Source organism: Vulpes vulpes, chromosome 11 (assembly GCF_048418805.1).
Source record: "Vulpes vulpes isolate BD-2025 chromosome 11, VulVul3, whole genome shotgun sequence".
NCBI classification, from domain to species: domain Eukaryota; kingdom Metazoa; phylum Chordata; class Mammalia; order Carnivora; family Canidae; genus Vulpes; species Vulpes vulpes.
The window spans coordinates 101,045,732-101,061,553 of record NC_132790.1 but is presented as its reverse complement, the minus strand read 5'-3'; the positions used below and the strand labels follow the sequence as shown (position 1 = coordinate 101,061,553).

General features: G+C 35.8%; 1 protein-coding gene across 4 annotated transcripts in view; it reads right to left on the bottom strand.

The window, feature by feature from the left end:
- LEKR1 (leucine, glutamate and lysine rich 1) overlaps positions 1-15,822 on the bottom strand; it is a 168,076-nt gene that overhangs the window by 90,573 nt on the left and 61,681 nt on the right. For all 4 annotated transcript variants that reach the window (XM_072727233.1, XM_072727232.1, XM_072727231.1 and 1 more), the window contains 2 exons: positions 12,634-12,753; positions 1,856-2,031 (listed from right to left, as the gene is read on the bottom strand). In XM_072727233.1, coding sequence (XP_072583334.1) covers positions 1,856-2,031; positions 12,634-12,753 — 296 coding nt within the window. The remainder of the gene's footprint in view (positions 1-1,855; positions 2,032-12,633; positions 12,754-15,822) is intronic.

Genomic DNA, 15,822 nt, shown 5'->3' with positions numbered 1-15,822 from the left:
TCCTCTTTAAAATGAATCTTTTCTATTTTTTTTAAATTTTTTAAATTTATTTATGATAGTCATACAGAGAGAGAGAGAGAGAGAGAGAGGCAGAGACACAGGCAGAGTGAGAAGCAGGCTCCATGCACCGGGAGCCAGATGTGGGATTCAATCCCGGGTCTCCAGGATCGCGCCCTGGGCCAAAAGCAGGCGCCAAACCGCTATACCACCCAGGGATCCCGAATCTTTTCTATTGATCTATCTTAAATTCACTGATTTTTTTTCTATAATCACAATACGCTATATAGGTCTATCCAGTAAATTTTTATTTCAGGTATTGTATTTTTCCATTTTGAATATCCAATTTTTAATAGTTTTTTGCTAAAGTATTCTATCTTTTCATTCATTACTAGCTTACTTTCTTTTATGTCACTGAACATAGTTAACAGCTAATTTGAAATCCTGGTTAGTCATTTATATCATCTGGATCAACTCAGTATGGGCCATGTTTTCCTGTTTATTTCCAGACCAAGAAATCTGGGGTTGTGTCTTGAACATTGAGGATGTTATGTTATGGAGACCCTGAAATCTCTTATGCTTGTCTAAAGGGTAGTGATTTTGGCATTGTTTTATTTTAATAAGCAGTTAACCTGGCTGAACCCAAACTGTAAAATACATCTCCCCTTGGGTACACAGCAGCTAAAATATCAATTATTTTGGCTTTTGATGGGTTGTTTAAAATTTTCCCTGTGCACATGTATTTCAAGAATAGGCCAAAGATTTGGAAAGAGTTTATATGCAAAAATCTGAGCACTCTCTCTGATCATCTCTTTTCTGGGATATTCTCTCTCAGAGGATGCCTTAATCTGTGTCCTCCAGTCTTTAACACACTGTACCCTTCCCTCAATCTAACAGCTTTAAACAAACAAACAAAAATAAAAAATAAAACCCCAGAGAATTCACCCAGTTCCATTATTTTCTTTTAATTTAAAAAAAAAATAGCCTTTTACAAAATATACCAGTTTCATAGAAAAATTATGCAGAAAGACTGAGAATTTCCACATAACCTCTCTCTCCATACATGCACAGCCTCTCCCATCATCAACACCCTGCACCAGAGTGGGACGTTTCTTACAATCAACGAATCTATACCCACACATCATAATTATCCCAAATTCTTAGTTTTTATTAGAATTCACTCTTGGGTTTTACATTCTGTGGGTTTTGACAAATGTAAAATGACATGTACCCACTATTGTAGTATCATATGAAGTATTTTCATTTCTCTAAAAATCCTCCAACTCAACCTATTCATCTTTCCCTTCCACCTTGGCAAAAACAGATTTCGTTACTATATCCATAGTTTTGCCTTTTTCAGAATGTCATTTAGTTGGAATCTTATAGTATGTGGCTTTTTCAGATTGGCTTCTTTCACTCAGTAATATGCCTTCTCTCAATATTTGACATTTCTTCTATATTAACGATTAAGTTTTGGTCACTGTGCAGTGTTTTTAAGTAGTGATTTTGTCCAGAATTTATCAGTTACCTGAGGAAAGACTGATCCAACATGAAATACAAAGTCATGAACAGAAGAAAAAATTTAAAGTACAAATTGGCACATTGAACAGTAATAAACAGACTTCTGGTCACAGTTCCAGATAGATGTATCATGGTTTATCTTAGGTCAGCCTATAATTATTGAATTCCAGTGTTCAGAGAGGACATAACAGCCTGCTAGTTTACCAACCAATAACAAATTTAAAAGTTGATCACAAGTCCCATCACATAAAATGAAGAATTATTTCATTACATATGATGCACCATACACCCAAAAAAAGAAAAGAAGATGATTACATTCTAAATATACATAACGAACCTGTCAATGCTGTTTCACTTATGGATTTAATTTGTAGAAAAACTTCTCCTTTCAGTGAAGTCCAATTTTGAAAATTATCACATACTTCATTTTTAATACTGGTTAGCTCGCTTTTAGTAAAAGTAAGTAGTGAAAGAGTCTTATTCCAGAAATATTTGTACTCCACCAATTTTTGACTGTAAAATAGTTTTAAAAACATTAAGAATTTTTTTAAAAAAGGAAGCATATTCACAAATATTTCATAGAGAAAATGGTTTTCTTTGAAAAAACATTTGGAGAATGACCATATAATTTATTGTCTAAATGGAGACAATTTTGAAAGTAAAAGGAGTAAAATAAAGGTGCTATTTTATTTTGCTGAGATCACAGATATAAACTGAGGATATCCCAGGAAAACTGAGGTATATGGTCACTCCAGCTTATTTCTATTGTGTTATTTTAGCTATAAATAAAGACAACTAACGTTTTCATACACATTAATTCTATTAACCTTTTAAATTCATTCAACAGTAAATACTTAGTAAAGAAAATTAGGTCAAAGTGAAAATCAGAGCCAAAATGAGAATCTCAGATTCTTAGACAGTATTCTTGCTACATACCGAGATTCTCCAGGCTGTGTAAAAGCTGCGGTAATAATAATATCTTTTAAAGTGCTTGATCCAGTGCTTTTGCTTCATGAAATGTCACAATTCAAAGTAATCACATACTTTTTTTCAATCTCAGTGATTTTCATCACTTCAGATGTCCTGGCTATAATTTACCTAATAATCAAAAAAGATTCAGGCATAGATCTAGGAGTTATTAGCAAAAAAATGATGACTGAAGCCATGGAAGTGTAATTATTTGTTTAATATTTATCTTCTCAAATAGACTAGATTTATGATGCAAAGACTATATCTGTCTTATTCATCACAGTTTCCCGAGCACCTAGCACAGTACCTACCACATGTATATGCTCAACAAATACTGACAAAGGAATGAGTAAAAATAATAGATCACCCAGTTGGATGAATGAAGAAGTGAATAGTGCTGAGGACAAAAACACTGGATAACACTAACATTTATGAGACTAAAACAGAAAAGAATCCCTCAAAAAAGACTAGGGAGTAAAAAAGAAAAAACAAAACAAAAGTAATATCAGAAATCCAGGAAATCAGAGAATTTAAGCAAAAAAGTAGTGGTCAGTGTTTAAGCCTTCAGATAAAGGCTGAACAGAGTCCACCGTACTTGATATTAAGGAGGCCTCTGGTGATCTCAGAGAGAAGCATTAGGTAGGAAAGGACAGAGCTATAAAGCAGAAGTGACAAAACAGGCGATACCAGCAATCACGAACCTTGACTTAAATGGCAAGAAGAGAAACAGAAAAATGCAGAGTAGAATAGTTTGTTGAGGTAGGAGACACCTGAGCAAAGCCACCTGCACACAGCCGCAAGTACTATTAGAGGCCAAAAACCCAGACAAGAGGTGCAGTCAATTTCTTGTGTAAAGTCCTAGAAAGGACAGATGTAAGGCAGAGGCTGAAAGATTAGCCTATGTCAGAAAGAAGGGTGATATCATTTTATATGTCAACTAAAGTCCACCTGAGTGACCAGAAGCCACAGGAGAGGCCTCAATCAGCATGCAGAGCTGGGAGCTAAGAGACACTAATTTCAAAAAGGAAGAGAACGAGTCCAAATAGATCACTTAGTCAAGGGGGACAAAAGAATGGGGAGTCTGAATGTGGAGCCAGAAACTGGTAAGACAGGGAGACAAGAGCTATGAAGTCAGTCAAGGTCAAGGGGCTAATGGTTTGGTTTAAGGAAGCTGCTGAGAGTAAGCCATATACATGGGAGCCCAGGCTTAGAAGGATATTTAACAGAAAAAAAGACTGGAGGCAGATTCAGGGGCTTCTGTAGGAGAAGGGCAGAACACAGAAAGTTCAAGCTTATTGGCTAGGAGCAGATTCATGTTTTGTGGGGCCTAAATCTTATATGATTAGTGGTGAGTGGGAGGAGTGCTTTCTAGAAAAAAAAGAATACAAAAATGATGTCTATATGAGGTGGCTGAGTAGCTCAGTTGGTTAAGCATCCAACTCTTGATCTCAGCTCAGGTCATGGTCTCAGATCGAGCTCCACGTCCAGCCTCATGCTAGGTGTGGAGCCTGTTTAAGATTCTCTCTCTCTCTCCCTCTGCACCCCAACTCTTTCTTGCTCTAAAAAAATATATTTAAAAATTAAGTTTAAAAGTGCAATTATATAGAGGATGAGAAAAATCATTATAAATAAAAATTAAGTTGATGAATTCCACCAATATCACAAAATACAGGAAAATAATAAGCCGAAACCAAGAGTCAGAGGCTTAACCAACTTGAGCCGCTCAGGTGCATCCACTTGCAATTCTTGTCTACATGTTCTATAACCACTTGTTCATATGAGAACCATTTTTATATAATACTTTATGGGGAGAGAATATAAAAATTATATAACCTTTCATCTAGCATGGCCATTAGTTTTTTATTACTGGTAGTTTCAAAAGATTCTTTCAGGTTTATGGCTTATTATTGATAATACTGTGTAAATATTATATACCATGTAATTTGGAAAAAAGCTTATCAATTTTTTATATGATTATAGGATTAGGAGCATTTCAAGTGTTTTTAGAAAATGACTAGGCTTAAATTGTCTTTGAAATGATGAAACTCATAAGCCAATTTATCTTAGATGTCCTTGAAGTCGTATGATTTTTATGTTGTAGTCAGTGAAATTGGCAAGACACTTAAATCTTTTGTAAATTGGCAAGACACTTAAATCTTTCTTCAATGTATTTGAATAACTGACTCCACTTCATTGAATGGATTATGAAATAATCCAAGAGATTTTTGTTTTGTTTTGTTTTAAAGATTTTATTTATTTATTCATGAGAGACCCAGAGAGAGAGACAGAGATACAAGCAGAGGGAGAAGCAGGCTCCATGCAGGGAGCCTGATGCAGGACTCGATCCCAAAACTCCAGGATCATGACCTGAGCCAAAGGCAGATGCTCAACCACTGAGCTACCTAGGTGCCCCAATCCAAGAGTTTTTGTTGAAAATGTATCTTTCTTTTAATGAATTCACCTGTAATATAATCTGCAAAAAAGTTACATTTTTTAAAGATTTTATTTATTCATGAGAGACACAGAGAGAGAGAGAGGCAGAGACACAGGCAGAGGGAGAAGCAGGCTCCATGCAGGGAGCCCAATGTTGGACCCAATCCCAGGACTCCAGGATCATGCCCTGAGCCGGAAGGCAGACACTTAACCACTGAGCCACCCAGGCGTCCCAAAAGTTACAATTTTTTTTGCCAGAATAATTTCTATGCTTAAATTCATCTTTCTTGTTTTATTCCATTAATTTAAAAAAATTCATACACATCAAAATTTTTAGTATGTGATGTCTAGCTTATATTATTGAAGCATTCTAAAATGTTTCCAAATGGCAGGTTTAATACTGTCTTCCCAACTCAATTTCCCTTTTTCAGATTCCCCAAATGCTTGTGACGACTCCAAGTGCGTATCAACATCAGAAGTTTGAGAAAGAGAAAAATCAGAATGGAAAAAGAAATAATTTTAACCAATTACCATTAGGCCATCTTACTTTTGCGAGAGGCCCTCTGAGAACCTTGGAAGGGGCTCCTGAGTGAAGAGGTCTGAAATTTACGTGTCATTCCATTCACAGTAAATGATGTCTGTGTTTATAATGTTAATTTTTTTTTTCAAAATATGAAGGAAGACACATAGCTGCTGAGAGATGAGTAGTCCAAGCAGAATAGTGAGGACTTAGAATAGTATTGGGGAAACTGAAGGCCTGGTATTTAACAATCTGTTAGTATGAAGACTGACAGTTGTAAGGGTAATTACAACTAAATGAGTAGCGGTAAAAGGAGTTGGAATATTGGTAAACTCCTCTAGGAAGAAACATCCTCCACGTAGAAAATCCTAAAGAATCCACACACACACACACCCTCAAATACTAGAACACACAGGTTCATCAAGTTCACAGGCCACTGGATACATGATCTACATGCAAAAATCAGCTTTATGTCTGTATACCAACAATAACCAATTACAAAAATAATATTAAAATAACCCTACTCATAATAACATTAAAAAGAATAAAATATTTAGAAATAATTTACATATTTACCCCAAAGATACAAATGCAGTGAAAGACCAAGACACCTGCACCCCAATGTGGACAGCAACAGTGTCCACAATAGCCAAACTGTGGAAGGAGCCATGATGTCCTTCAAAAGATGATGGATAAAGAAGCTGTGGTCTATGTATACAATGGAATATTCCTCAGCCATTAGAAGAGACGAATACTGGCCATTTGCTTCAACGTGGAAGAACCTGGAGGGGATTATGCTGCGTGAAGTAAGTCAATTGGAGAAGGACAAACATATGGTTTCATTCATATGGGGAATATAAGAAATATTAAAAGGGACTTTAAGGGAAAGGAGGGAAACTGAGTGGGAAAAATTAGAGAGGGAGACAAACCATCAGAGACTCCTAACTCTGGGAAACGAACAAAGGGTTGCAGAAGGGGAGGTGGGCACGGGTTGGGGTGACTGGGTGATGGGCACAGAGGGGGGCACGTGATGGGATGAGCACTGGGTGTGATACTATATGTTGACAAATCAAACTCCAATAAAAACAAATGGAAAAAGAAAGAAAGAAAGAATTTACAAAAGGAGTGCGAGACTGGTACAGGCATAACTTGGAGACATTGCAGGTTTGGTTCCAGACCACCACAATAAAGTAAATTTCACAATGAAATGAGTCAAACTTGTTTGGTTTCTTAGTATATCTATAGAAGTTACGTTTATACTATATTGTAGTCTATTAAATGTGCAAAAGTATCATGTCTTAAAAATGTATATATATTAATTAAAAATACTTTATTGCTAAGAACTGCTATCATATGCATTTTCAATGAGTCACAACCTTTTTGCTGGTGGAGAGTGTTGCCTCTACGTTGATGGCTGCTGACTGATCAGGATGATGGTTGCTAAAGGTTGGGATAATGTGGCAATCTTTTTTTTTTTTTTTTTTTTTTTTTTGGTGCAAAAAAAGTGATTTTTATTAAAGCACAGACACAGGATCCAAAGGTCTAAAGAGCTGCTGCAATGGGATTGTGAGGAGTGGCTGAGTATATACTTGGGAACTAGGGGAGGTAAGGAAAAAGGGAGATTTCCAAAAGGACTTTAACATGTTAAAGAGGACTTAAAATATAAGACCGCAATGAAGTTTGCCAAGCCAATTGACTTGCTTTTTCACAAATGACTTCTCTGTAGCATGCAATGCGGTTTGATAGCATTTTACCCACAGCATTTCTTTCAAAATTTGAGTCAATCCTCTCAAACCCTGCCCACCACTTTATCAACTAAGTTTATGTAATTTTCTAAATCTTTTATGTCATTACAACAATCTTCTTAGCATCTTCACCAGGAGTAGATTCCATTCCAGGAAACCAGTTTCTTTGCTCATCCATATGAAGCAACTCCTCATCTGTTAAAGTTTTATCATGAAATTGCAGCAATTCAGTCATATCTTTAGGTTCTATTTCTAATTTCAGTTCTCTCGCTATATCATTAGATTCTATTCCTTTTTTTAATAATAAATTTATTTTTTATTGGTGTTCAATTTGCCAACATACAGAATAACACCCAGTGCTCATCCCGTCAAGTGCCCCCCTCAGTGCCCGTCACCCAGTCATCCCCACCCCCCGCCCTCCTCCCCTTCCACCACCCCTAGTTCGTTTCCCAGAGTTAGGAGTCTTTATGTTCTGTCTCCCTTTCTGATATTTCCTACCCATTTCTTCTCCCTTCCCTTATATTCCCTTTCACTATTATTTATATTCCCCAAATGAATGAGAACATATAATGTTTGTCCTTCTCCAATTGACTTACTTCACTCGGCATAATACCCTCCAGGTCCATCCACGTTGAAGCAAATGGTGGGTATTTGTCATTTCTAATGGCTGAGGAATATTCCATTGTACATCCTAATTCCAGTTCTCTCGTTATTCTCACTACACTAGTTATTTCCTCCACTGAAGTCCAGGACTCCGCAAAATCATCCATGAAGGTTGGAATCACCTTTGTGCAAACTTCTGTTCATGTCGATATTCTGACTTCTTCCTATGATTCACAAATGTTCTTTTTTTTTTTTTTTAATTCACAAATGTTCTTAACAGGATCTAGAATGGGCAGAAAGTTTTCAGCTTACTTTGCCCAAATCCATCAGAGTAATCATTATCAATGGCAGCTATAACCTTACAAAATGTATTCCTTAAATAATAAGGCTTGAAAGTCAAAGTCACTCCTTGACCCAGGGGCTGCAGAATGGATGGCATGAAAACATTAATCTAATTGTACATCTCCACTACACCTCTTGGATGGCCAGGTGCACTGTCAATGAGCAGTCATATTTTGAAAGGAAGATTTTTTTCTGAGCAATAAGCATCAACAATAGGCATAAAATATTTAGTAAATCATATTGTAAGCAGATTTGCTATCATCCAGGCTTTGTTGTTCTATTCCTAGAGCACAGGAAGAGTAGATTCAGCATAATTCTTAAGGGCTCTCGAATTTTCAAAAATCATAAATGAACATTGGCTTCAACTTAAAGTCGCCAGCTGCATTAGCCCCTCACAAGGGAGCCAGCCTGTGCTTTGAAGCTTTAAAAACAGGCATTGACTTCTCCTGTCTAGCTAAGAAAGTCCTAGGTGGCATCTTTTCCCAATAGAAGGCTGTTTTGTCTACACTGATAATCTGCTGTTTAGTGTAGCCACCTTCATTACTTTGCTTAACTACATCTTCTGCAAACTTGCTGTGTAGCTTCGACATCAGCACCTGCTACTTCATCTTGCACCTTTGCTATGGAGACGGCTTCTTTCCTTAAACCTCATGAACCAACCTCTGCAGGCTTCAAACTTTTCTTCCACATCTTCCCTTTCTCAGCCTTCATAGATAGAAGTGAAGAGTAGGGGCCTTATTCCAGATTAGGCTTTGGGTTCAGGGACTATTGTGGCTGGTTTGATATTCTTCCCAAACCACTAAAACCTTCTCCGTATCAGCAATAAGGCTGTTTTGCTTTCTCATCACTCATGTATTCATTGGATATGAAAACTCATGTGTCCATTTAATATCCTTCAAGAACTCTTTATTTGCATCCACAACTTCACTAACTGTTTGGCACAAGAGGTCTAGCTTTTGGCATATCTTGGCTTTTTTTTGTTTCCTGACTTCAAGTTTTTAATTAAGTTCTAGTTAGTTAATACACGTGGTAAAATTGGTTTTAGATGATTCATCACTTACATATAATACCCACTGTGCATCATAATTAGTGCCCTCCTTAATAATCATCACCCATTTAGCCCATCCCCCACCCATCTGCCTCCATCAACCTTCAGTTCATTCTCTATAGTTAAAAATCTCTTATGATTTGCTTCCCTTTCTCTTTTTTCTTTCCCCTATGTTCATCTCTTTTGTTTCTTAATTCCACATGTGAGTGAAGTCATACAAGTAGTTGTCTTTCTGTGACTGACTTTTTTCACTTAACATAATACACTCTAGTTTCCACCATGTCATTACAAATGGCAAGATTTCATTCTTTTTCATGGCTGAGTAATATTCTATTGTGTATGTGTGTGTGTGTGCGTGTACACTCTTGTGTATACACTCTTATGTGTATACATATATGCACACCACATCTTGTTTATCTATTCATCATTTGATGGATATTTGGGCTCTTTTCATTATTTGGATACTTAGGCCTATCTTGGCTTTTGACATGCCTTCCTCACTAAGCTTAACCACTTCCAGCTTTCCATTTAAAGTGAGAAATGTGTAATTTGCATTGAGCCATCAAAAAGTCTCAAATAGCCAAATCAATATTAAGGAAAAAAAAATCTGGAGGTATCATAAATCCAGATTTCAAGATATAGTACAAAGCTATAGTAATCAAAATAGTATAGTACTGGCACAAAAACAGATACATAGATAACTGCAACAGAACAGAAAGCACAGAAGTAAACCCACAATTATTTGGTCAATTAATCCATGACAAAGAAGGCAAGAATATGCAACAGGGTGGGAGGAGAGAGATAGTTCTTCAATAAACGGAAGAGGAAAAAACTGGACAGTTACATGTAGAAGAGTTAAACTGGAACACTTTTTAATACCATACACAAAAATAAACTCAAAATGGATTAAAGACCTAAATATGAGACCTGAAACCATAAAAATCCTAGAAGAGAGCACAGGCAGTAATTTCTCTGACATCAGCCATAGCAACATTTTTCTAGACAGGTCTCCTAGGCAAGGGAAACAAAAGCAAAAATAAACTATTGGGACTGCATCAAAATAAAAAGCTCTGCACAGTGAAGGGAACCATCAATAAAACAAAAATAAAGGGATGCCTGGGTGGCTCAGTGGTTGAGCATCTGTCTTTGGCTCAGGGCATGAACCCAGAGTTCTGGGACGGAGTCCCGCATTGGGCTTCCAGTGAGGAGCCTGCTTCTCCCCCTGCCTATGTCTCTCATGAATAAATAAAATCTTTAAAACAATACAAAATAAAACAAAAAGAACCTACTGAATGAGAGAAGATACTTGCAAATGATATATCCAATAAGGGGTTAACATCCAACATCATAAAGGACTTATACAACCCAACATACATACACACATACACACACAATCTCATTAAAAATGGGCAAAGGACTTGAATAGACAAAGAAGACACAGAGATGGCCAAGAAACACGAAAAGATGCTCAGCATCACTAACTATCAGGTCATTTGCATTTCATGCAAATGAAAACTACAATGAGATAGGACCCTAGACCTGTTAGAATGACTAATATCAAAAAGGTAGGAAAAAACAAGTGTTGGCAAGGATATAGAGAAAAAAGAAACTCTCATTCACTGTTGGCAGGAATACAAATTGGTGCAGCCACTGTGGAAAACATTATGGAGGTTCCTCAAAAAATTAAAATAGAAATATCATATGATCCAATAATTCCACGATTGGGTATTTACCTAAAGAAAAAGAACACCAATTCAAAAGATACATGCATCCCTATGTTTACTGCAGCATTATTTACAATAGCCAAGATATGGAAGCAAAGGATGAGATCATGTCATTTGCAACGACATGGATGGTCCTAGAGGACATTATGCTAAGTGAAATACATCAGACTAAGAAAGACAAATACCATACGATTTCACTTGCATGTGGAAAAAAAAAACAGATGAATAAATAAACAAAAAGTAGAATCTGACTTAGAAATACAAAGAACACCCTGATGATTGCCAGAGGTGGGGGGGGGGGGGCGATGAAGAACAGACAAAATGGGTGAAGGGAAGTGGGGACATAGGCTTTCAGTTATGCGATGACTAAGTCATGAGAATAGAAGGCGCTGCATAAGGAATATAGTTAATGATACTGTAATAGTGTTGTATGGTGACAGCTGGGAGCTACACTCGTGGTGAGCACAGCATGATATAAACTTGTCAAACAGTCTGCCATACACCTGAAACTAATGTGACATTGTGTGTCTCTACTCAAAAACATTAATAAAAATATTTTGAGTTTTTAAAAATTAAAAATATATAAAATAAATAAAATAAGAGGTGCAATTTTCCCTTTCACTAGTTCAATACCAGATTTCTAGGACAGGGCAGAGATTTCTGATGACAAAAATGATCATCTATGAGTAGACTCATTCATCCAAAAATTATTTATTGAGCATCAGTTATGTACAAAGCATTTATGAAAGGTACTTGGCCAGAGATGATCACCAGATAGTATACTAAAAAATCCTTATCCCAAGTAGTATTTTTAACAAAACAATATTTCTGATAGCTAGTAGATTGAAAAAAAAAGAAAGAAAGAAATCTAACATTCAAAAAATTCATTCAACATATTAAGTCACCCAGAACCTGTGTCTATTTGTAAGGTTCATTTAACTTATTTTCCTTTTCTAAGAGCTACATTACTCAATTTTGAAAAGAATCATTGTTTTTGACATCCTCAATATATTCCATTTCAATTTTATAAAAGAAAATGAATTTCCTAGTTTCTTTAGAACATTGGGTTTTACCTTTAGGTATTATAAACCCTCCAAAGATTATATAAAAGCAGAATTAACCTTATTTATGTTGGAGATTTCTAAATTTAGTGGGTCCATTACAATCATTTGGAAAGTTAACCTATTCTAGGAGCACCTGGGTGGTTCATTCATTCAAGCATCCAACTCTTGGTTTCGGCTCAGGTCATGATTTCATGGGTTGGGAAAACAAGGTTCATGTCAGCTCCACACTCAGCCAGGAGCCTGCTTGAAGATTCTCTTCTTCTGTCCCTTCCCCACTCAGGCACTCTCTCTCTCCCTCTCTCTCAAATAAATAAATAAATCTTTAAAAGAAAGCTACCCTATTCTATTACTTTTGTATCACTGGACTATCAGGCAGGGAATCAAATTCACCAAGAAATACTGGTCAAGGGAAAAATGAATTGGTTACTATGCTTTCATTCTAAATGTACTGCAAATAAAAGCAGGGTGTTTGGCTGATTTAAATACTATTGCTAAAACTATTCAGTTGAGATAATGATTTAAAAAAAAAAGTGAAGTTGTTTCCCTTTTCTGCATCACAATGAATATAGAAACTATATTACTAAAATGTGTTTGAATGTTTATAAAGTTACTCTTAAATGTATTTTTTAAATCTTTACCATTTTCAATTCTTTAAAGATAATCTTACCTGAATACTTGTGATTGTCTCTGCTTAATTTTTAATTCATATCGCAAATGACTCAGTTCTTTCTGGACCCTCTGAAATTCATTTTGTTGACTTTTTAACTGCATGTTTACATCTTGAATCCTAAAAATATAAACAAACAACATCCATTACAAGTTTAAATATTCCTTCCAGGGAACTTTATTAAATTAAAATTTAAATATACACTTAATAAAGGTAAATATTAAGAAATTATGTATCGTTATATATGGTAAGCGAATGTACAGAAAAAGCATGGAGAGGCACATATCAAACACTGTTATCCCTGAGAAGGAGAGTGGAAGTGATGGGCAGAGGAAAGGCAAAGAACATTGTAGAGAGACGTAACTTTTACTTTGCATCTTCTGTACTGTTCAAATTTTTACAATGAAGTATTGCCACTTGAATTATTAACTAAAATGTAACTAAACATCAATAAATCAATTTTATCAACTTAATTTTTATTAAATACATATATATAATTGCAAATGTCAAATATTACTGAGTTAAAAAAAATAGTGATCATTTGCCTTTACCTCAAATCCCACTGCCCAAAACAACTTTCAACTTTTCTCCTGATTCCTCTAGTTTTTACTTCTATATAACAAAATCATAGGCTTACATCGTTATTCCTTAATATTTAAGTTCAGATATTACCTAGTAAATCACAAATCAGTTAATATCTGATTCTGCTGCATCTGAGTCCCAAATATGACAACTTAAATATATACAAGTATATCATATTGTATAAAAACAAATGTACTGTTAGCCAATCCAATGCTGATATAATAGCTTTATAGATTCATCAGGGCCCCAGGATCCTTCCAACTTTCTGGTCTACCACCTTTGGTCCATACCCTTTATTTTCATTGACCATGATAATGGCAGAAACCCCAACAACTCTTTTCCCGTTCCACACTAGCAGTGAGAAGAAAATAATAGCTCACTCTGTCTCTCTTAAGGAGACTTCTTGGAAGTGTCACTAACTACTCCTGCGGAACTTAGACACTACTTCAAGTAAAGCTGGGAAATGTAGTCTTTAACCGGAAAGATGAGCTCCCAGATATATCCACAGTTCTATTACTAAGGAAGAAGGGAGAATGATGTTAGGGTAGGTAGCTAGCAGCCTCTATCACAATCCTAATAAGAACTGACCCTCCTACACATACCTAGACTCTTATACACACATACAAACACACTGCCTTCCCTGTCTTGCTCTTTAGTTAAATCAATCTTTTAATTCAATATTTATATTATTTTTCACTAGTGAGCCACATGTTATGATAAGATCACATTTCTTGTACAACTTTTTGCTGTCCCTGGATTTAAAACAAACAAACAAAACCTCCTTTTCTTAGTTTTCTGTGTGCCTATCACTGATACATCTTCCAAATCTGACAGAGGTGTAATTCTTCTTTCTCAACACCTTCACACACAGCGGAAAACTCTTCCATATCACTTCTTTCCCAGGAAACATCCTTTCCAGAGCTCTCTATTCCCCGGCTCCAGTCTGAGTATTCTCTCGATTGACTATACAACTGTCATCCTGGGTCTTCCTTTTCATATCATTTCAGGGATATGCAATTATATCCTCAGCTTTCTTCTATCCTGGCTCTAAAGTCTTCTTCCTTCTTGGTGCACTCCTTTTGGTGGAATTGATCTTCCAGGAGCTTTTTGTGCATGGGAGGTAAATCTGAGAACATGAACATCTGAAAATGTCTTTATTGTATCTCAGACTGGACAGTTTAGCTGAATATAGGATCACAGATGAAAAAAAATATTCTTCATTCAAAAATTAGGGCACTGTTCCTGTTTCTTAACTTCCAGTGCTATTTCTGCAAAGTCCAAAGCTGCTCTAATTCCTACTTCTTTGAACAACACAGGGTAGGTTCTCCCCATTCTCCCCCTGTCTTGGCTCAAAAGCTTTAAATTTTTTCTCTTTTCACTTACTATTTTTAGATTTCATCACAATATATTATCCTGTCAGTCTTTTGTCATTTTCCATGCTGGGCACTTGATGAGTATTTGTTTTAGAAACTGACGTTCTTTAGTTCCAGGAATTCTACTTAGGGAGAATGAGTCCTTCCTCTCCATTTTCTTTCCTTTCTGGAACATGTTTCTATCTGATGTGGGACCCTCTGGAGAGATCTAATTTTCTTAATTTTTTTTTTTTTTTGTCATCTTACTACCTTAGACATTTTTAGTTTCATTATCTTCCATCCTGCCTATAAAAAATTTAATTTCTGCTATCATATTTTAATTATCAAGAATTCTTTCTTATTCTTCACTAGGTCCCTTTTCTACTAGCCTTTGTTCTTATTTCATGGATATAATTTCTTCTCTTATACTTTTGATAATTTTGGTATCAATAACAGTGTGTTTGAAAGTTTTCTTGAGCTTACTATAATGCTTCTGTTTCTTCCGGGTGTTTAAATTTTTTTCTATGTTTTGCTTTTTGTCTTTCATATTTGAAGACTCCCTTACAAGTCTGGAGATCCTTTGTTGTCTATTCATATTTACAAACGAGGATAATTGGTCCAATTTCCACAATAATGACAAAGGGAGAAAAGAGCAAGGTGCTTTTTGAGATAAAAGAGAAGCAACAAAAGTGACATGTGGACCTTGTATAGACCCAGATTCAAATAAATAAACTAAAAAACATTTTTAATATTAATGAAATTTGATTATGAACTGGGAATTAGAAAATAACAAGGAACTGTTGCTAATCTGGGGATAATGATACTGCTGTTATATAAGAAAATGGCCATCACACTGAAATAAATAAGGATGAAAATAGCATGCAGTCTTGGATTTTCCTTAAATTACTTTAACAAACAAAGAAAAGGGGGACAGATGAAACACATATGACAAAAAACATGGTGATTTTCGAATATGCATTAATAGATATTATACTATTTTCTCTTTTAAAAAACCTAACAAATGAGGCACTGAAATGCTGTCTTTAAGCTTCCATGGTATGTGTTGGAATTGTTAAATGATGGGCTTCAACAGTGGGGAGATAATGTGGGGAACTAGTTATTTTGATAGTTCTTATGCCATTTGCCAGAGTCAGGATGAAGTACTAAAAAGCCTTTGGGGAGGAAGAGTGGTACAGAGGTTCTGAAAGCTTAAATGCACTTTTAAAATATTTTTAATTGGGACGCCTGGGTGGCT